This window comes from Marmota flaviventris, chromosome 1, assembly GCF_047511675.1.
Source record: "Marmota flaviventris isolate mMarFla1 chromosome 1, mMarFla1.hap1, whole genome shotgun sequence".
Lineage (NCBI taxonomy): Eukaryota > Metazoa > Chordata > Mammalia > Rodentia > Sciuridae > Marmota > Marmota flaviventris.
Window position 1 is genome coordinate 343,116 of NC_092498.1, and position 21,067 is coordinate 364,182.

Genomic DNA, 21,067 nt, shown 5'->3' on the forward strand with positions numbered 1-21,067 from the left:
GTGGAGAGGGGCGGTGCGCTCCCGGGAGGGCGGGGGCGCAGGGGCCGGGGCGGGCCCAGGGGCGGGGACGGGGCGTGGGGCGGGGCACGAGGCAACCCGGGCTGGCGGCGCGGCCCGCGGGGACGGAGGTTCGGCGCCGCGCTCGGAGCAGTCTCGGAGCCCGTGTTGGGGCCAGCGCTGCTGCGGGCGCTCGGGACAGAGGCGGCGCCCTGAGCCCAGGATGAGGGCGCCCGCGCTGCTGACCTGCTGCTGCTGCTGGCTGCTGGTCCCTGTGAGTGCGCCCTCCATCCCGACCGGGTCCCTCTGGCCGAGGCGGGTCCGGCGGCCGGCTGCGCGCACTTCAGGGTCTGGAGCGCAAGCCGCCGCAGGCCGGTCCGGGGTCCGGTTCCCTGGGGAGCCCCAACATTCCCTGTCAGCGTGTGGCGGCCCGGCTCCGGCTGGGGGAGATGCGCTGGCCCCTTCCCCTTCCCACCTCGTCCCAGGTCTGCCGGAAGCGGGGTCCAGGCTCCTCTGTGGCCCCAGCAGACGAGCGGTCTGTGGCCTGGCGGTGCCACCGGGCGCTGGGGTCACCTGCGCCGGCCTCGCGTTCAGAGGGAGTTGCCTTGTTGCTTAATCCTCCCGTCCAGCTCCCTGGTCCTTGCTGTCGGCGCGTATTTATTTTAGTGTGTGTCAGAAGAGATGTGGCGTGGCTAAGAAAGTTTCCTTTTGGAAATATTATGCTTTTTTTTTAAGACCGCTGTGCGAAAAGATAAACTGCGGAGAAGTCTGCCAGATGAGTGAAGCACTACGTTATGTGGTTCCCGAGAATTCTTTCCTTTATTTGAAAGACTCTCCCCCCCCCTTTGAGGTTTGACCCCTTTTCCTGCTTTCCTCTCCTAGGCGGAGAAGTGCATGGCACAGTGGAGCTTTACCTCGGACAGACCCTGTCTGCAGAGCCACTCCCTCCAAGCTTGTGGCCGCGGGGGCTGGCTTGCCTAGGGAGAGCTGAACCGCTGATGGTCTTTAGTTGTCCCTGGGCCAGGAGCCCCACAATCCTTGGTCCCCAGAGAAGGCACAGCTGAGGGACCAGAACAAACCCCAACCCCAGCAACCCCAGGGCCAGGCTTGGGCCAAAAGCACCAGGGATTATGGTGGTGAATGCTGCTCTAACCCCCAGACTTCTCCAAATAGTCATTGCTCTGCCTGTTCCAGGAGTGTTGGATGTTGTAGTGCTTTCAGTGCCTTAAAATTTCTTCTTTTAAGTGGATATAATGTCCTTGATTCTGAAATTTAGACCTTTGACTTGTTTACATATGAAAACCCAGCATGTTTGAAGCCAGGGATTGCTGCGTTTGGCCCCTGGTAATAATCTGGTGAACCTAAGATGCTCAGATGTTCTCTAAACCAGGTGGACTTGGCAGCCGTGTCCAGCACAAGTTTCTCCTTTTAATTCTGTTAGGAAATCCTGATCCTGGCTGGAACTCTAGTTGGCCTGCATCAGTAGGAGGATAACTAACCATATAGCTGGATAAGAGTGTTTGATAAGAAAGAGAGAAAAGGAGATTGAGAGAGAGGCAGAAAGACCTCCATGGCAGCCGGCAGCTCAGCCCAGCCGGCAACATGGGCACCTGCTGAAGTCCGACAGAGGAGGGAAAAACAAGGTTGACTCTTTGTAAATTAGCCACCAAACACGTTCTGAACTGGGAGCCCTGTATTGTTCTGTCCTTGGCCTCCGGGTGGACAGCAGGAGTAACCACTTACATAGCATCTGTGGACCCTGTCATGGGTCCTAGATAAACCTGCTCATGTCTCTGTGGAGCCACACAGCCACAGTAGTGTGATGTTCACCCCCGCCTCTCTTCTCCCAATCTTTCTGAAAGCCTCTTCACACCAAATTATAAAGTCAAAATTATTACAGTTTTATCTGTATTCATGGGATTGTTTCAGATGTGACCATATCAGGGGTCTTCACAATGATCACAGAGTCAGCGCACAGTGCTTGGGTAGCAGGTGCATGGCCCCCAAGTGGTCTTATAAACAAACACACACTGGCTCGAACCAGCTGCAGGTGGAAGACCCTGATGTTGAGAGGTTGGTCTAAACATACGATGTAGTATGTTAATTTATTTTCCTGCTCAGAAAAAAATATTTTGCTAGGTTTTATGCTTGTTTTATAAACCATTACAAAGTAAAGAGTAAAGATTGTTTTTTCTAACAGCCATGCTGGGAAAACGAAGGTCACTACTTTTAAGTGAATTTTACTTTGGAAGCAGTTTGGAACTGTAAGATTTTGGGTCATTCTTGCAGCGCTTTGCCCAGCTTTCCTCTTGTGCAATTTAAGTTACTTCTCTCTCTTTTAACCTTGAACAGGTGAACAGCATTCACCCAGAATGCCGATTTCATCTGGAAATACAGGAGGAAGAAACAAAATGTGCAGAGCTTCTCAGGACTCCGACAGACAAGCACACAGGTATGTGCAGGCACGGGAGGAGTCTGCTCCAGCCCCCTCTGGCTTCCTTGGGTGCTGAAGTCTGCCTGCGTCTGGAAGGCAGGTCCACTGTGCACTTTCTTGTGAGCCTCTGGCAGACTCTTGGGGACCAAGCTGGTGAGGTCTCCACACACTCCTTTATTCTTAACGGCACAAACTTTCAGGGTCTGAGATGACAGCAATGGTTTCTGACCTCTGGTGGGCTTTGTCACCCTCTGCAAACAGCTCCATCTTTCCATGGAGTGAGCATTTATCTGACTCCTTGATTTTTAAGATCTTAGTTAATCACAATGGTTTTGAACCAGTGAAGGATGGTGGAAACTTACCAGAAAGCAAACAGGAAAAGGGGGCTTTGTTTTCCTGCAAACAGACCTATTGCAAATGTTGTGGGCCTGCTAGTCCCCCTGATGGGCAGAAGGCTGCTGGATTCCGAGGACTCAGCCTGGGTGCCCCACACGGGCCCGCAGCAAGACTCTGTGACGATTCCTATTGCCACATTAGCAAGCTCTTTGTCCTTGCTCTTTCTTGTTCTCCACTCTATGCCACGACTTTACCTTCCTCAAGAAAGAAAGTCAGAGTAAGATTCTGTTAAAGCAGCTTTGTGTCCCACAGAGGGTCAGAGGTGAGCTCTCTTCTAGACCAGCACTGCCCAGTAGAATGGGGTACAGCCACGTGGGTAATTTGAATTTTTCAGTAACCACATTAAAATAAGTAAAAAGAAGCCCATGAGATTAATTTGAATATACATTTTATTTGCCTGAAATATCCACTTGTGATTTCGACTCATCATCCAGACAGAACTATCATGTTCACATTCTTCTCTGCCCCGAGTCTTAGACACCCAGGGTGCTTAGTGTGTTCAGCAGCATGTCACCATTGGGTCCCATTTCAAGGTCGGAACCCCAGGCAGCTGGCAGCCCCCACACTGGTCAGTGCCGTTCTGATTGTTAAAACAGGCACCTTTGCCCTCCTGCCCTGGGCCTCTGCATCCACACTGGAGAGGGCCTCAGCTCCCGGACTCTCTAGTGTCAGTGACCTGTGATTCCAAGGTGCCCTGCACTTCTGCTGGCCACATCCTCCAGGGTGTGTGGTTGGACTCTGCCCAGAGAACCCATAGCACCTCTGCCCCACAGCTCCTGCTGAGGTCCAGCTTTGTGAGGAGCCACAAGCTGCCCGGGCAGCAGGCTGGACACCTGGCAAGCCGCTGCTGTGAGGCCTGCCTTCTCAGTAAGAGCTGCAGGGCTTGGAGGGTTCCAGAAGAGATTCTGAGAAGGCCCTTAGCAGCATGTGTTATCGGGGTCTGGCTTTCCCCAAAGAAATGTGTGTCCGATTTGTCCAGCTTTCTGTTTTCAAAGGGTTTTCAGAAATGTAAACTTTATGTAAAATATTTCATTTTTTAAAAGTTTGGAAACAGTACATTAAATAAAAGTTGTGGGAACAGAGCAGACCTCTGTAGTCAGTAGTGTCCAGGAGCCAGGGGCAGCTCCCGGCTTGGTGGCTGCAGCCCCTGCTGGCATCCCCTCTGAAAGCTAAGTCAGCACCCTGGAGAATACTCACAGGGCTCCTCCTCAGAGAGCCATGTGTGTCCTGGGCTCGCCTGGGCAGCATCTTGGCAGAGGGACAGGGCAGGTTCCATCAAGGCACGGTGGGGAAACTGCTCTCGGCTTTCCTGAAGTGACAGGTGTCTGCTTGAGCATCTGCATGTACCGAAGCCTCGGATTTTCATTCCACCTTTCTGACTCACAAGTACTTCTGCCAGCCGCCCTTGGGAGCAAAGCAGAGCTGACCCTAGGCCCGGCCGCCCTGCAGCTCTCTGCAGAGTCGGCCTATGTCACAGGGCTTCATTTTACTCTTAGAAATATGCATGGCTCAAATGCCAGGGATATAAATAGTAGTCAGTTACCAGGATGAAGATGCCGCAGGTGATGGGAACCAGAGCTGCAGGCAGCCAGAGCTGGGGAGGCGTTCTCAAGGGGCCGGGCCACAGGACAAGAGCACACTCAGGGTCAAAGGTGACACTGAGGTTCCAGGGAACTGTGGGAGCAACTGTTACAGCCTTAGGATTGAGGAATTGGTGCAAGAACACCAGAGTGAGGGGGAGAGCATTTCTAATGCTGGTGAGAGAATTCTGCAGTTCTGATGTGGAAATCTTCTTCTTTGTTACATGAAAAAGGGTGTACCACACAGAGGCAAAGCCCAGTTTCAGTTCTGAGCTCTTTAAAAGCACTCTGGGCTGAAGAGCTGTGTGACCTCATCCTGATTCATCACTGAGTCCAACTTGATCTTGCCACTAGAGGACCAGGCACATCCAGGCCACAGACGCGAGCCCTGTGACTGAGGGAGCGCGCCCCAGCCGGCGGGCAGGTGTCCTACGTGCAAGGCCGCTGGGGGCCCTCCTGCCCGCTCCTTGCATCTGGGCCAGTTGGTGTAGGCAGAGCAGATGCCTGCACTTTTGGGCCATCCCTCCCTGTGGCCATCCCTTCCTGTGCCATGAGTGGAGACCACAGCTGAGCCATGGTGGTCAGTATCCACTTAGGACCAATGAGGAAGGTGGTTCAAAACAAAAGGTGCAAAACCCACGTTGACCTGTCCGTCAGGAACCGTGTGGGGTTCGAGATTGCTCCCTACTGCAAACTGACAAGGTGGCAGCCACAGTTCCATAGACAGGCAGGGACATAAGATGAGACACAAGGCCAGAGGAGAGATGGCCCCCAGGGGCCCACACGCATGCCATGCATCTGTGTCACAGCCAAGGAGCCCAAGCCCAGGAAAGTCCAATGTCCACAGGAGGCTGCTGGCCAGCCTGCCAGCTGTGGCTCAGAGACAGAGTGCCTTGGCCACTGGGGAGACCAGAGGGAGACTGTCTTCCAAGGATGCTGGCTACAGGTCATCCTCAGAGGACGGCTTGGAACACAGGATAGTGCCTCTCCTCAGGACACCATGAAGGACTTGTCCACAAGCCAGAGCTGCCACTTCCCTGTTGGCTTTGAATGTCCTGCTTTTACTATCCAGGGATGCCCGGTGGTTACCTCAGTGACCATGGCTCACTGTGGTTTCTGGTCCTTCCACTACATTGACATTGAGGAAGAGATGGTGTCTTGTTTCCTGTTGTAGCTTCAAAATCTGATACAGCCTTTAAAGACAATTCAAAAGCTTTTGCTGAGGAATTAGTGAAAATTGTCGCATTAGAAATCAAGTGTGCAGCGGGGGTGTAGCTCAGTGGTAAAGCAATTGCCTAATGTGCGTGAGGTTCTAGATTTGATCCCCAGCATCACGAAGTAAGAAAGAGCAGGGAAAAGTGAGAAAGGAGGAGGAGAAGGAAGAGGAGAAAATAAAGTAATTAAGTGACACAGGCACATAGTAAAAGACTGCTAAAATGCACATACAGTGCCGGAGCTCACGCCTGCAGACAAGTCCCGGGGCCATTCAGTCCTGTGGAAGTGCGTTTCCTTTAGCCAGCCTCCTGCTCTCTTCTTCTGCTTCAGTTTTTCATCTGAACAGTGCATTTGCAGACGGACCAGCCTTGGTCCCTGAGCTCTGCTTGAGAGCTGGGTGATATTCTATAGCATTCATTGGCCCCCACCAGGCTCCTGAGCTCTTGCCTAAGAGCTGACGCTATTTTGCTCCTACAAACAATGTCTCAGGACTGGTTTTTCATTGGAAAACAATATCCCAGCACTCGGGGGGGGGGGGGGGGGGGTGTGATTCCAAGCCATGGTTGAAGTTGCCACTGCTGCTTGTGGCCCTGTATCCTCACCTGAAGCCCCCCTTTCACGTCTGTGATGGTGGTACCCATGTTATACACTCAGTGACACCCGCTTTTCTTCTGGCCCTTCCTTATGTCTCACTGTCACCGTGCATGCTCATCGGTATCCATGAATGGCTTCTCTCTCTAAAGTCCTGAGAAATGTGCCTCCCTGGCGTGCTTCCTGCGCCCTGCCCAACTGCGTGATCGCTCCCGCTGCGGGGTTGCTCTGGATCTTGGCTGTGGTGTGGTCTGGCCCTTCCTGGTCCTTGGAGACATCACGGTCTGACTGGTGTGAACCAGTAGTGGGTGGGGATCACGGCCTGTGCCTATGAGGGGTGGAGCCGGTGAAATGAGGACCGAGCCGCTGCCTCCTGGAGACATGGCGGCATGGCCTGCCACCGTCCGCCTCTTTCCTCCGTGTTTCATCGGCACAGGCTCCTGGGTGGGTGTGCAGAGGTGCACGGCTGGTCTGCGTTCTCTGTGTCTTTTTCAACAGATTTCTTTTCTGTGCTTTTGCAGATCCGTGCCTAGACCTGTATGTTTAAATGATCAATGACTCTTTAATGATTTGGATTTCTGAACATGCCTTTAAATGTACTTCTCAGAGGAAAAAGAAAATTGCCTGAAATAAATTCTACCCTGAATAAGGTTCTCTATGGGCTCACCCCAGGAGTCTGTGGGGAGTAGTCGGAGGTGGGGCCTGGGAGCTGGTGGATGTGGCCATGCCTGGAAGGACAAAGCTGTGGATCTCAGGAGCTCCAGGAGAGGGCCTGGGTGACCCTGGTGCTGACTGGTCCCGGCAGCCTCCTCTGTGGCCCTCTCTCCCTGGAGACAGCTCCCTGCTGACGGCCCCCAGCTGATGCCCGCCCTCCTGGCCTCAGCGTCCTGGCTCCTGGCTTCTCCAGCCTCCTCCAGTCCTCGGGTCTGGGCTTTCCTGGCTCTTCTCACAGCAGCCTGGCCTCCATCCTCAGAAGCTGATCCTTTCCCTGTTGCAGGCGGGGTGCCCGGTGCCTTTGCTAGGTGACCAGCGAGATTCCAGCCAGCCAACTTCAAGGCTGCTGTGTGTGTGCCACCTCACACCCTGGCTTCCCAGCCACAACTGTGTGGCCCTGGTCTGGGGCCCCTCCTCTTGCCAGGGAGCAAGTGGAGGGGCTCTGGGGCTCACAGGCCTGCATAGCCTCCGGAGTAGCATGCTCCACACCAGGCACAGCAGTGCACAGCTCTGCTCTACATGGCCAGGTGATGCCAGCCTCCCCCTGGCAGCAGAGGCCGTGGGGCCATGGTCACTGCCTTGGTGGACAGTAGCATGTGCCTCCGTGGGGCTCTCACAGGTTTTCTGTGGCCTCTGGCTTTGCACAGTTCTGGTTGTAGGGCCAAATGCCGCTTCTCCCAGAGGACGTGCATTTGAGTCTCTCCGTTTGCAAGGCTTTGCAGAATTTGCCAGTCAAGCTTCAGAGGCTGCCTCAAAGCTCTCGCACCCAGGGGCTGTGTTCCACAGGCCACCTTGTGCCCTCGACCCAGCAAAAGCGAGCCCCACTGTCGTCGTTGCCAGAGCCTCAGCTGATGCTCTTGCTCTTTGATGTTTTCATGGCGCGTATGCCAGGTGGGAGGGGTGATGGGAAGTGAGCAGGGAACCCCAAGTGGATGCCTGGGCCATACATTGGGGTCCATAGTGCTAAAGGCAAATGTCCCTCCATTGTCAGGAAACAGGGCCTGGACCAAGGACCAAGGAGCATGGGATTTCTGGGGGAGACCTGAGAGTGAACCTCAGTGGCATCAGCCTATCAGGAAGAAGCAACCAAAGTGATGGAGTGGCCAGGGCCACTACATCCTCCCTCAGAGACCAGGCAGAAAGAAGGTGGGAAAGCTGCCGATAAGACCAGGAAATATTTTGATCACAGCTGGCTTCTGTGTCACTGGCTGTGAACCCTCTAGACTGCCGTGGGCACTGGTCATTCGCTCTCGACCTTTTGTGCCTGCTGAGTGCCTAGTGCCCGGGTCTTGGTTTTAGTTTTGCATGTCTTCTGACTGCTCCATCCAGCCCACCCTGTGCTGGAGTGGACAGTGAACCAACTGCCCCCTGCTGCCCTCCCCGGCCCCCACTGGGTCTTGAGCTGCTTCTGTCCAGATGGTGAGCACCGCCTTGGCATTCCCAGCACGCCCGGCAGCGTCTCCTCTTGTGGGTCCCAGCTCCCTTGCGGTCAAGGTCCTGTTTGGCATTCCTGACCTCTGGGCTCTGAGGCTCCCTTGGAGGGGCTCTCCTCTGGTGGGGGTTAGACCAAGATGAGGAGTGCGCTGCACACACCTTGCCCAGCACCTACTCAAGGAAGGCCATGGGCAGGCAGCGTAGGGGACAGCATGGCCTGGTGAGAATAAGGGGCACTGACCGTGGCAGAGGTGCTCCAGGCCCTTGGCTTGGGCAGAGTGGGGAATCCCCAGCCACCCTGCCCATCGTACCACCAGACGAGGAAGCCAGGCCCAGAAGGTGGGCAGCTGCCAGGTCCAAGGACCCTCACCACGTGCTGCCTCTGTGGCCATCATGGTGGCGGGGGGACAGAGCAGCGTGCTCCAGAAGGGCTCACCTGCCTCTTTAAGGTAGCAGCATGCCCTGCAGCCCCACGTCTGAGCTGGCAAGTCCTGTCCAAATCCACCTCGTGTTGGGCGTAGCCACCTCTAGACACAGCCTCTGCTAGTTTTCACCTCCTGGTGAAATGGCTTCTCCCACCAGCCTGCCTGGATCTGAGGTCATTCATTTCTCCCGGGGGCCTCCCTCATGACACCTGGCAGAGACCTCCGTCACCTCCTTCCTGGGGAAGAACAGGGACCCCTGGGAGCAGCTGTGGCTTTGCTGGATTGGAGACTGTCTGGAGGGGACATCAGGTGCCTCGACCCAGAGTGCCCTGGAGGTCTGTGGCCACTGCAGGTGTGAAATAGCTGTGCTGCCCACCTGCCTCGCCTGCGCTCCGCACCTCCCATGCAGAGTGGAAGGCCAAGGCCACCTGGGAAGGACCGTGCACATGAGCCCAGGAGCTCTGGAGAGGAGGGAGCACACTGTCCTGCACCCTGCACCCTATCGCACCCTCCACACAGCAGAGCCCCTGAGCTCAGGCCCTGCACCCAGAACCGTCCCCCTGCACCAGCACTCGTCTGTGAGCTCAGGGGATCTCCGCCTGGGGCTCTGATGCTGGCTTTTTGCTGGAGCTTCAAGGAGGGTGGGCTTAGGATAATCTGCAGGTGACCAGGCCAGAGCACAGCCACAGGGAAGGAGGAGGCAAGGCCCTCAACTCAGTGAGGAAGACCACGTGGGTGTGCGGAGGCTGCGGGGCTGGGACTCCAGAGGTCTTTGTGTTCAAGGAGGGGTCTCTGGAGAGGCAGGTTTCTCTCTGAGAGGCGAGTCTCTGTGTGAGAGTGTGGGTCTCAGTGGGAGGTCTCCATGAGCTGTTCCAGGGAGTTCGTGAAGCAGTCTCTATGGGAGGAATCTGGGTGCCCTGGGATAGAGAAATTTGCCAAGGACGAGGCCCCCTGGAGACGATGCTCCTGTGGACAAGCAAAGCCCAGGAGCCATTTCCACAGATCGGGGGCCAGGCGCCAAACCAGAGGGAGATGTGGAAGAAAAAGGCCTGGTGCTGGGTGGCAGCAGGCCAGCAGCTCTGGAGGGGCTTGTGCCGGGTCCCACACGGGGGTTGCTGGGTGGAGGGAGGGCAAGGCCTCCACCTGGGGCAGGAGACAGGTGACCTTTCTCAGAGAAAAGAGGGAGAGAGCAGAGCTCATGGGAAAGGCATCCATCATCGGGACCCAGGCCAGTGCTCTGTGATGAGGACCTGGGCATGAGGGGACCATTGCAGCTCCCAAAAGTTCCTGGGGATCGGGCATTTCTGTGAGGTCATTAGAATCAGGCCCAGGTGCTGACTGATGATCTGGGGCCACGGTGCTGCGCAGTCCTCTGCCCCCCCATGGTGGCCTCGCTCTGCCCCTGCTGGGCCTAGGTGGCAGCTCCACACTGCTTCCTCAGGAGCCTGGAGCTGGGGGAGCCAGGGTCCCCTCACCTGGGAAGAGAAGTCCTAGCACAGTCCTGGGAAGTGTCACCCAAGCCTTAGTCATGAACCTGGGGGAGACTATCCCAGGACCAGCCTGGCACTCCCAAGTCCTGTCCAGAAGGGGCCACGAAGGGCTTCTCATGCCCTGCACAGCCCTCCCTAGCCCTGCCTCCCTCTGCACCGACCACGCGCCCAGCAGCTGCAGGTGCTGGTCGGGTGAGGAGACGGCTGCTGAGGCACAGCAGGCAGCTCCTGGGTGAGGCTCTTGTTTGTGCACTTCCCCCTGTACTCAGACCCCTTGATGCCCGCTGCCCCTGCAGCACCTGTGAGGCCCAGGGGGCCCTGCAGGCGCCTGTCCAGAGCTAGGTGTCAGCCTGTGCTGGCAGGCAGTGACGGGCAGGGCCCAGGGAGGAACTGACTCGGCTCAGTTTGGAGCAAGGTGATGTTTGGGTTCCGCTGGATCCAGGATTTCTAAATACATATGTTCTGCCTGTGTCTCTGCAAGTGGCTTGAAAATCCTTTTGTGCACTTACCAGCTTTGGTTATTTCTGTTTCTGGGTCTTGGTGTGATGTTAGCTGAAGTCCCAGAATGTGACTTCTGTCTTCAGGGTCCACCAGAATCCCAGAATAAAGCTGCCACTTCTGAGATTCTAGTCATGCATGGCCATCGCCCAGGGAATGACAATGTCCCAGGAAGTGGCCTTTCTGGACCCTTGGTTTGTAGCTTTCCCCACCAGTTGAGGGTGGGATTCTTGCCCCACTCTAATTAGTCTCTTCCCTGGGTGATGCCCATGACATCATTCCAAGCACCCACGGAGTCCCAGCCCTGTGGGGAGATCTCCAAGCACCCACGGAGTCCCAGCCCTGTGGGGAGATCTCCAAGCACCTGTGGAGTTGCAGCCCTGTGGGGAGATCCCCTCCTGTCCTGATCTGCTTCTTCAATTTCTCTTAGGGATCACAAGGGGGCTCCCAAGCAAACCCAAAGTGGATTAGGGCCATGGTGGCCAGGCAGGCATCTGCCATTCTTTCCGGCATGAAGAAAGGTGACCAGACTCTCCATCCACAGTGTAGCACGGGGGATCATTGTAGTTGCTCACTGAACATCTGCTGGAGATGTGGGTATTTGTTATTATCAGAAGCTTGGCAGGAGCTCATCCCAACACCATGCTAAATCAGTAGGAAAGAACAAGTGACTGTTTGGTCTCTGTCTCTGTGGACAGTTAGGGCACTGTCACCCCATGTCTGCCCACTAAGGTCCCTCAGATCATCCTGTGGCCTCCCAGCTCATGGTATTCTTACACTGTGCTGTTGTGCTCTATCCTCCGAGCACATTTCTGTCTCACCGATGGTGGTTGCTGTGGATGCTTCCCTTGGGTTCCCCCACCCCCCACCACTTCTGCAATAGCAATTACTGTCACCATTCTTAATTGCAACTTCTGGGTGGCATTTGGCACCAAGCCCCGCCTAGCAAATGCATAGGTGTAGCTCTCCTTATCTCACTGACAACTATTCTAAGAACCAACGACATGAATTTGCATCCTCCAAGTGATAACAAGGCACCCTCATTCAGCAGAATTCGTATGTTCTGTTTGCCCTGGAGGGACTGAGGTTCTATGAGATCCAGTCACAGGTGCCTGACACTTGGCCATCCCAATGGACAGCATTCAGGGTGTCCTCGGAGGAACTGAGTCTGAGGCAGCCTGGCAGTGTGACCAGCATTTCCGAAACTCTAGGTGCCAGCAGATCTGTCTGTCCAAGTCACATCCACCTTCTGTGGGGCTGCGAAAGCCGGACCTGATTCCTGCATGATTCTGTCAGCCAGCCACTCTCTGGAGCCTCTTTTGCAGTAAACTCCAAGACAAGAAAGTCCTGAAACCAAGCTGCTAGGACAGGGCTGTCCTGATAAGGCAGCTGCTCAGAGCACAGTGTCCGTGTCTGCACATGCCCCCAAGCTCAGGAAACAGACTCCATGGGTCCTTCTTGCTCTGTGTGGTCAACTAGGTAGCCCCTGAGTGCCCAGGTGACAGCAGGTCTCCAAGAATACTGTTTTTTAAAAACACTTATTTTATTTATTTATTTTTATGTGGTGCTGAGGATAGAACCCAGCACCTCACACTTGCTGGGTGAGCGCTCTACCGCTGAGCCACAACCCCAGCCCCAAATACTGTTATTTTGAGGGATCAGTGAGCAGAAAGTCAAAGCAAGGCAGAGGTGGAAAACGGCTGAGTTGCTGCAGGCACAGCTCAGCTCCGGCAAGGTGCCAGGGAACAAGGGATGAGAGTGGAAGTAACTCAGAGCCAGGTTTCTGCCCCAGGATACGAGGGAGGATCTTCTGGCAAACAGGCACTGGTTGGGAGCGCTGAGCAAGAAGGGCTGGACTTGAGGCTCTCTGAGCGAGAGGACCAGCCTGCTGTGGGCCAGCTTGCAGTCTCAAGTCCAGGGCAGTCTAACTTGAGGAAGAGCCTGGTCATCTGCATCCTCCTCACTTGGTCCCTGCAGGCCAGCTCCTATTTTCTCTTGTGTCCCTTGCTGTGAACTCAGTGCAGAGAAGACAGCATCCTGTGAGCATGAGGGACACAGTGCTTTTTGAGGCCAGCACTTTGCTTACCTGGGACAATTCAGGTCAGAACTGAGGGTTGCAGATCAGAAGAGAACAAAGCACTTGAAAAAATAATTTTTTCCCAAGTCAGCTGCCAACACCATCCAGGGTCGGTGGCTTTGAGGACAGCAGCTCTACAGAGCGAAGGTACCAGCTTTTCTAACAGGTGTTACTTTAGAATTGTAGAGCTAAGAGGAATAAGAATCTCCTTGCTCAGTAGTCACCTTACAGAGAAGAGAGACAAGGTTGAGCAGGTGCATCCCTGCACAGGTGCATCCCTGCACAGGTGAGCCCTGCACAGGTGAACCTACACAGGCGAGCCCTGCACAGGTGCATCCCTGCACAGGTGAACCTACACAAGCAAGCCCTGCACAGGTGCATCCCTGCACAGGTGAACCTACACAGGCGAGCCCTGCACAGGTGCATCCCTGCACAGGTGAACCTACACAGGCGAGCCCTGCACAGGTGCATCCCTGCACAGGTGAACCTACACAGGTGAGCCCTGTGCAGGTGAGCAAACCCCACAGTTGATGGCTGTGGAGCCACAGTTAAGCTCCTGCTGACCCTGCACCTGCCTGTGACTCCCTGGTTTTCATCATAATAGCAGGAACTCAGTCAGTACCTTGCAGGTCTTATTATGTGCTGATGATTTGTACTGAATCAGTTGTGTTTGGAGCTTAAATATGTTGAATTCCCACTTTTAATCATTCTTCACACGTTTTGAGTTTTCTCATCAATGGGGGAGGAACTAGGATTCCTTCCAAAAGACAAGATGGATTCCAGCATCTCTAGTCCAGTCAGTACTTCATACCTGGACTTCCTGTCAGATAATCTCTCATCCTGCGTCTTCATGGACATATGGCTGTTGAGGACTTACAGCTGGGACTTCCTGATGTGGTCAGTCTGTGGAGTATGGCCTGGCTGTGGGGAAAATGGCTCCGTGTGAACCAGAGTGGGTGGTGAGAGACGTGAAAGGGGAGGCAGGAAGACGTCAACACGTGCAGTGTCCCATGTGTTGAGCTGTGGAGTGACAGGTGGCTCCTGGGGTCTGGGCTCCTCAGGACACCGGGCAGGCCCCCTTTCCAAGGACCAGTGCTCTGAGCAGGTCTTGCGGTGGGTGGGTCTGATGGTCATCTCTGCAGGTTCCAGGATGGAATGTTGTGGGACTGTCCTCTCCACTGTGCAGGGGTAAGCACCAGGGATACTCCCTGGGAAAGGGGAGAGTCAGATCCCGGCAGCCATTGGGCAGCCTGAGCAGAGAGGGCACAAAGACCTCCACACAGCCCCTGTGGAGGGATCCCACCTGAGCTGCCACAGATGCTGCCCAGCGGATGACCTGCAGGGCCACTGCAGCGGGGCTGGGCTGTAGTGAGGGAGCAGCCAAGCAGCCAGAATCCCTCTGGGGCTCTCATCAAGGCCTCTGCAGGAGGGACCTGGCAGTTCAGATGGGGCAGGAGTAACGGACAGCAGAGGATGCACACCACCACCCCTGGAGCTGCAGTGTCAGAGTCCACATTGGACGGCCGGTCCTGGAGGCCAGGGCATGCTGGGAGCTGGTCCTGGGGGCCAGGGAGTGCTGGGGGATGGTCCTAGGGGTGAGAGTGGGTTGGACAGTGGTCATCCCTCAAGGGCCAGCCCACTCAGGTGAGGGCGTCCAGAGCCACATGGGAGCCTTGTGGAATAAAGGCTTCTCGTACTCTGGCCTCCACTGCTGAGTGCACTGAGGATGACCCCAGCCGACCTGGGCAGTGCCAGGCACAGCAGGCCTCACTCCTGGAAGCCACAGAGTGCAAGTCTGCTGTCAGAGGCTGGGGGCACTGGCCATGCTGTGGGACAGGAGTGTGTCTTGGTGCCCTATCATTGCAGCAAGTGAACATGCCTAATAATAATGAATTGCATTTTTAAAATGCCAAAAGAATGAATTTAAGATGTTGTCACCATACAGAAGTAAGTCTCTGAGGCAATGTATGTGCCGATCAGCCTGGCTTGAACCCTCAATGTGCAGGGTTCGACAACACTTTCATCCCATAAACATACTCACTACTTGCCAATTAAAAATGAAATAAAACTTGCAAATTACACAGTACAACATTATCCAAATGCTTTATGCTGCATTCCTGATGGTTTCTCCAAAGCTAATCAGAGTGGACACAGCAGTGTCTAACTCATGGCCTCCCTGCCACCTCCTGGGGCTGGCCCCCTCACTCTCTGCCTCTCCTTCCAGCCTGCCCTGGTGTCTGGGACAACATCACCTGCTGGCGCCCTGCAGAGGTGGGGGAGACGGTCACCGTGCCCTGTCCCCAGGTGTTCAGCCATTTCTACAGCAAACCAGGTGGGCTGTGTGTGCTCGTTCCCGTGCTCCCCACAGTGTCTGTGTCTGAGAACTGGTGTCTCCACTTCCTTTGGTGACTTCTGGCTCCTCCTGCTGCCAGGGAACAACAAGACACAGAGGTCTTCCACCCCACCTACGTGGGCAGCAGGGCAGGTCGCAGGGACAGGCCAGGCCTGGCAGACACAGGAGAGCCAGAGCATGGGGACTGTGCCTGGGTGGGAGCCAGCAGTGGAGAGTCACGAGGCTCAGTGGGTCCCTGTGAGCCTCCGGGCTGGGTTCCCACAGTCCCAGGGAGCATCGTGAGTCCAGAGGGGGCGGAGACAGTTAGCCCCCTGCAGCTGTGATTCTGGCAGGAGGGCAGCCTCTCATGCCGGGAGACGTCTGATGGCTCAGCCCCGGGCCCCACTGTGCTGACCAGTCTGACATCCCCTGAAGTCTGCAGTTCTCTGCAGAGCCTGGACGCTGCCCTGGGCCCTGTGCTGGGGCTTGCTCTGCACCTGGTGACGCTGCCCAGTGGGTGCTTAAAGGAGCGCTTGCTTTGTTTTCATAAGTGGTCAGATCTTCGTAACATGGAGAGACCCACCTGGAAAGCCAGCGTGGAAGACACACCTGCAGACAGGGAGGTGGGCGATCTGCTCTGATCTGGCAGATGCCGGGGGCTAAACCTTGAGAACAGAGTTTTGGGCGTGGTTGGAGAAGGAGAGCGAGCCAGGAAGGAGCCGTGCTGCCTCACAGGCCGCAGTCAGGCAGAGCTCGCCGGGCCTGGCCCCTCCAATTCCAGGACCTGAACATTCTAGATCATCTGGCCTTTTAAACTTTCCATCCAGTCAGTCAGTTGTCTACTGAATACTGTCGTGGAAATCCAAGTCCATTCACGGAGCCAGCAAGCAGTCGAGGCCCCGAGAGAGAGAGAGAGAGAGAGAGAGAGAGAGAGAGAGAGAGACACCTCAGGAGGACCAGCAGGTCCCAGGGGCCACACTCTCTCAAACCTACAGTCGGGCCAGGCAGGCTGGGCCACTCTGCCACCCCGCCTGGCAGGAGCTGCTCGGCAGGTGGCACCAAGAAGGAGGGAACTTGCCTGTGGCTGAGTCTGACTCCTCTAAGCCATTGAGCAGGTGGGTGCGGCAGTCAGGGCTTCTGAAGCACTAAGCCTGTCTCCCCCTCAGTGGCATCTGACTTCTGGGACCTTGCCTTCCCACCTGCCCCCGGGTTCCCTGGAAACGAATGAGGGCAATGCTGCTAGACCCAAAGGCCCCGGGCCCGCGGCTCCCCCAGCCCAGGAGGGCAGCAGCTCTACAGAGCGCAGGCTGCACATGGCTGACACCGGCTCTGCCCGAGGACGGCGGGTACTCAGTTTTCCCACCCCACCCTGGCAGGGGCCACCTGCTCTTCTGTGTGGTCTTCTCCAAGGACACCAGCTTGTCATCAGGGAACACTGCAGTTCTGGGCGGGGAACCAGTGGTGGGCTGTCTGGGTGGAGAGGTGGGATTTTACCATCACAGCTGCCTTTGTCCTTGAAGTTGAACCTCAGCCACCTCCATCCAGCCGCGGCCACGTGGAGCCCCAGCACTCAATTCCTGACAGTGCAGATTGGGGGCAGGCGAGGAGCCAGGAGCCAGGCAGGACAGGCAAGACATGGCGGTGGGCTCCAGAGTGACCAGGCCTGGCTCCAACTGCCTCTTAAGGTGGCAGGACCTGGAATCGGCCAAGATTTTCATTCTGCTCCAAGGTGACAGCACTTAGAGCAATTGCAGTTTTACTTCTGTTTCTCCCATTTTGTGGCCTGAGTGTCCACTCGCATCTCTTGGGCCCCACCTCGTCTCTGGCAGGTTGTGAAAGGTGGCCTCCGTGGAGTCTGCTGACGGAGAGAAGCACACTTGGGGCAGGTTTTGAGGACCTGTGGGTAAGACCTCTGAACTTCACTTTCCAGGAAACATAAGCAAAAACTGCACGAGTGAGGGGTGGTCAGAGGCATTTCCTGACTTCATCGAGGCCTGTGGCTACAGCGACCCCGAGGACGAGGGCAAGGTAGGCTCCCCCTCCTAGCCGCCCAGAGCGGCCCCTTGTCCAGACCCGGCCATGGCCCAGAGGCCTGGCGGGCAGGGAGGGTTGGGCCTGGCGGGTGGGTGGGCTCAGCTTTCCTCCACCTGGACCGGCGCAGCTTCTCCTGTGTCTCCTCGCCATCCTGGGTCTGGTCTGCCACGCGCAGCTTAGCCCCACGCCTGCCAGGTGTGACCAGACCAGCCCTTCCCAAGCCCCAGGCTGGTTTATCTTGGTCTCGCTGGGCCTGGGCAGGGTGGCCGTGACCCCCCAGTTGGTGGTGCGCATCCGTGGCTGCATTTCCAAGGGGGCCGGGGGCACTGTGTTCCAGAGTAGCTGACGACGTTCTTGTGTGGAGTGAGTCCACCCCACCCCAACATCTGCCCAGCCCCATTGTGCCCAGGCACACAGCTGTGGCTCACTTCACCCCCAGGCCACTCGCGGTCCCTGCCCTCCGCCTCTGTCCCCTCCTTGCTGCCCCGGTAGGCGAGCACCTTGTAAACCTGCAGGCCCCTGTTCAGACCACCAGGCCTGCACAGAGAGGTGCCGGCCTGAGAACTGGCAGGGGGCAGGCGGCTGGCCCCTCCCTCGTGGGGGCCTGTCCAGTGCTGCGTCCCCACCTCCCGCCTCCTGGGGCGCTCCCTTCTCCTCTAGGGTTTCAGTTCAAAGCCAGTTCTCTTCCCACTGAGTTAGAAGCTACACTTGGAAAGGAGGTATCTCTGCTCTGGGTCAGCACTGTCCTTAGGGTTGGGAGGTCCACCTGCCTGAGGGGGTGGAGGGGTGGTGGGTGAGCACAATGACCACTGTGGCCTCTCTGGGTCTTAGAGGAGAAGCCGGGGTCAGAGAAGGCGTTAGACAACTCTGTGCTGCACACCCTCATGGGGCCCTGCCGGAGACGGGAGGCGAGGCTCCCTAGTGCCCGCACTGGCTTTCCTGTAGGACCAGGTCACCCCGCCCCTGCCCTCTGGGCTGGACGCTCCTGCAGGACCAGGTCACCCCGCCCCTGCCCTCTGGGCTGGACGCTCCTGTAGGACCGGGTCACCCCGCCCCTGCCCTCTGGGCTGGACGCTCCTGCTACTTGTCCCACTATGTGGGTCCAGTGTCGTGGAGGAAGAGCCCACTGAGTGTCCTGGGTTCCTCACTCAGGGGGCCTCCCAGGAGCCTGGGCTAAACCCCAGCTGAGCCCCTGCCAGTCATGGCTGGACCTTGGCTGTGTCCTGTGCTCCAGGGAAGACAGGAAGGAGATCCAGGCAGGGAGGGACGGGTTTCTTTGCCTGCCCCTCTGATCCTGTGAGGGCCCTGCTCCGTTATGCTAATCGCCACCATTAGCTTTTCTGCACTGTCCCCAGAGCCTGTGGCCTCTGGTGGCACTGGTCTCTCAGAGGTAGAGGGCTGTCGAGTGTACGGGCCATCAGATGTTCTGAACTCAGTGACTACAAGACACACTGGATGTCACTGACTCCCCGCCTCGGCCAGGTCCCGGGGCCAGGGAGACAGGGCTAGGGTGCAGCCAGCACCTACAGTGCCACCCCTAGGTGCACCAGTGTTGGTTCCTTTTGTGCTTCTGGACCCCATATCCGCTGCCCTAGTGCCGCACAGGAGGCCGAGCGTGAGCCTCTAGGCGTGCTCCTGGGAGGAGCAGACACCAGAGTGAGGCCTCGTGCCGCAGCCCCTGACCTCAGCAGCTGATGGACTCACTGAGTGGCCCCAACAGAGAACCCAGCTCAGAGCCAGGGTTGGCCTGCACATGCTGCCTGTGAGTTCACAACATTTCCACGGGGTTAGAATGGACTCAGGGTCTCTCCAGGAGTCCACTTATAGGCTCCGAGAACAAGGCTTCTACCCCAGCTGAGGGGCTGTTCTGTGGAGAGGAGGTTCTTTGCTGAGGCCCTGAATTCTGACCCAGAGCAGGGCCAATGGCTATGGAGTGGGGCGACTTTGGCAGTGACCTTCCTACCTGGGTCCAAACCCTGAGATTCAGCCAGATGTAGGGGCTGGAGACCAGGAGTGACCAGGAGTCCCAGGGTTTCTGAAGGCACAGGGGTGGTGGATCACCTGCCATGCACAGCCCCCAAACTGAGCCTCACCACACGCTACCCCTCGCGGCTGAGCTCTGAGTACATACAGCAGGACAGTTGCTGGGGCCAAGCACCATCCTGAGGCCTTACCAGCAATGTCCATCCAGAACTGGGCGCAGGTCCCAGGGGTCATGGCCCAAGCCTCAGGGATGCACTCCATAGGGCATGAAGACCCCCTGGGAGCCTCCCAAGCTTGTCCCAGGTCATAAAGAATGACGGAGACGAGGGAGGGCACCCGCCGTGGTCGTAGCAGCTCATGGCAAGACAGCCCCTGGTTTCTAACCCTCTGGGTGGCACCAGGGGGTCATTTCTGGGGACACCGTCTAGAAGACCCCTCCCGGTCCCTTGGTCCTCCTTGTAGGGTTCGAAGCTGAAGCCGCCTGCGTGTGGCCCAGCGGCTGCTCCCGTGCGTCTGTCTAGTTGAGGAACTAGCTCTCCACTAACACTTCAGAGACTCTGCAAGTGTCCTAAATGCCCATTTCCTGGTAAGGGATTAGAGAGTCAAAACACTTCAACATGAGAAAGCAATAAAAATGACGGCACAAGACCAGCGACGCGTCCTCCCTCGGGGCGGTTCATGCTCTTTGAATACTTTGGATACTTGGAGTATTAGGGGGATAACAATGGCTCAGACCCGGAGCGCAAGGCCAGGGGGCCCTGCAGTATGTGCCACCTGAGTCCGGTCCCCCGCAGGTGAGCACAAGGCAGCGTCCCCAGGTGGCCACCCCCTGGGTCCCCCAGCTGCTGCTCCTCTCTTCAGTCTTCGGCCCTCTTCCCAGATTGGTATTTTCCTTGGATTCCCACTCGCACAGTCAAGATCAGCCATGTCAGTGTGCGGTCATCACAGGTTTCAGAATAGTTAAACTCAAGAGAAGATTGACCTCTGTAGAAACCACAGGCTTCACTGTGTGCCAGAGATCCAGAAAACAAAGTGGCGTCACACGGGACGTCCCCACCAGGAGCCAGGTGTGGGCCCAGGGCCTCTGGCACAAGAACCAACAGGAGCCTCCCCACCTGGGCCTCATCTGGCCAAGGGGACACAAGCAGAGTGTGCAGCCTGCTCCCTGGGCCTCAGCCGCCTCCGTGGGGTCTGAGGAGCGCTGGCGAGGCGCGGCTCAGGGTTGTCCAGGTCTGCACAGGTGGAGAGCCCTGCTGCTGGTGTGCGGTAGGGCTGAGCCCTGCTCCCCAACCCACAGCACAGCAGCCCTCCTTTGTGTTGGGAGGTCCCTCCGGGCACACATGAGAGGGGTGCAGCAGCTGATCCCGAGGCCCCACTGGGCACTCCCGCGGCTTCTCCCCTCACGACCAGTCTCCGCGCAGGGCCAGGCCACGCGGATGCAGCACGCTGGCCCACCAGGGGTCTGCCTGCAGGCCTCCACCTGTGCCTTGCCTGTGCAGTTCTTAAACAAAGACCACATCAGCTAAATTTAGCCACGCACTGTTTGGCACTTCAGGCCTCCATGTATCAAGTGGATACATTTCTTCCAGATTATGCCATATTCCTAAAAATATGTGTGCCCTCTCCTCCCGGCTCCCGCCCGGGAGCTCTCCCTCTGGCGCCGACTTCACTCCCCCGAGGCTCTTGGCCACTGAGGCTCAGCTCAGCACTGATGCTGCCGGCACCCTGTGCAGGCACCCACCTGGAGCAGCCCTGGGGCACACATGGTCCCGGCTTGTCAGGAGGCATCCAGCAGAGGCCCTGAGAGCCACCTGCCCAGGGCTCCGCTCCCCAGCTCATGTGCACAGGCCAGGAGCCCCGGGGGACT

The 21,067-nt window shown here is 57.0% G+C and overlaps 1 protein-coding gene across 2 annotated transcripts in view; it reads left to right on the forward strand.

Annotated features, from left to right (window-relative positions):
- Nucleotides 1–200: 200 nt before the first annotated feature.
- Vipr2 (vasoactive intestinal peptide receptor 2) overlaps nucleotides 201–21,067 on the forward strand; it is a 68,147-nt gene continuing 47,280 nt past the window's right edge. The window contains exons 1-4 of one of the 2 annotated variants that reach the window (XM_027923855.2): nucleotides 201–271; nucleotides 2,350–2,449; nucleotides 15,076–15,183; nucleotides 17,114–17,211. In XM_027923855.2, the coding sequence (XP_027779656.2) occupies nucleotides 221–271; nucleotides 2,350–2,449; nucleotides 15,076–15,183; nucleotides 17,114–17,211 (357 nt within the window). In that variant the 5' untranslated portion in view covers nucleotides 201–220. The remainder of the gene's footprint in view (nucleotides 272–2,349; nucleotides 2,450–15,075; nucleotides 15,184–17,113; nucleotides 17,212–21,067) is intronic. The other variant, XM_027923856.2, reaches the window with a different exon arrangement.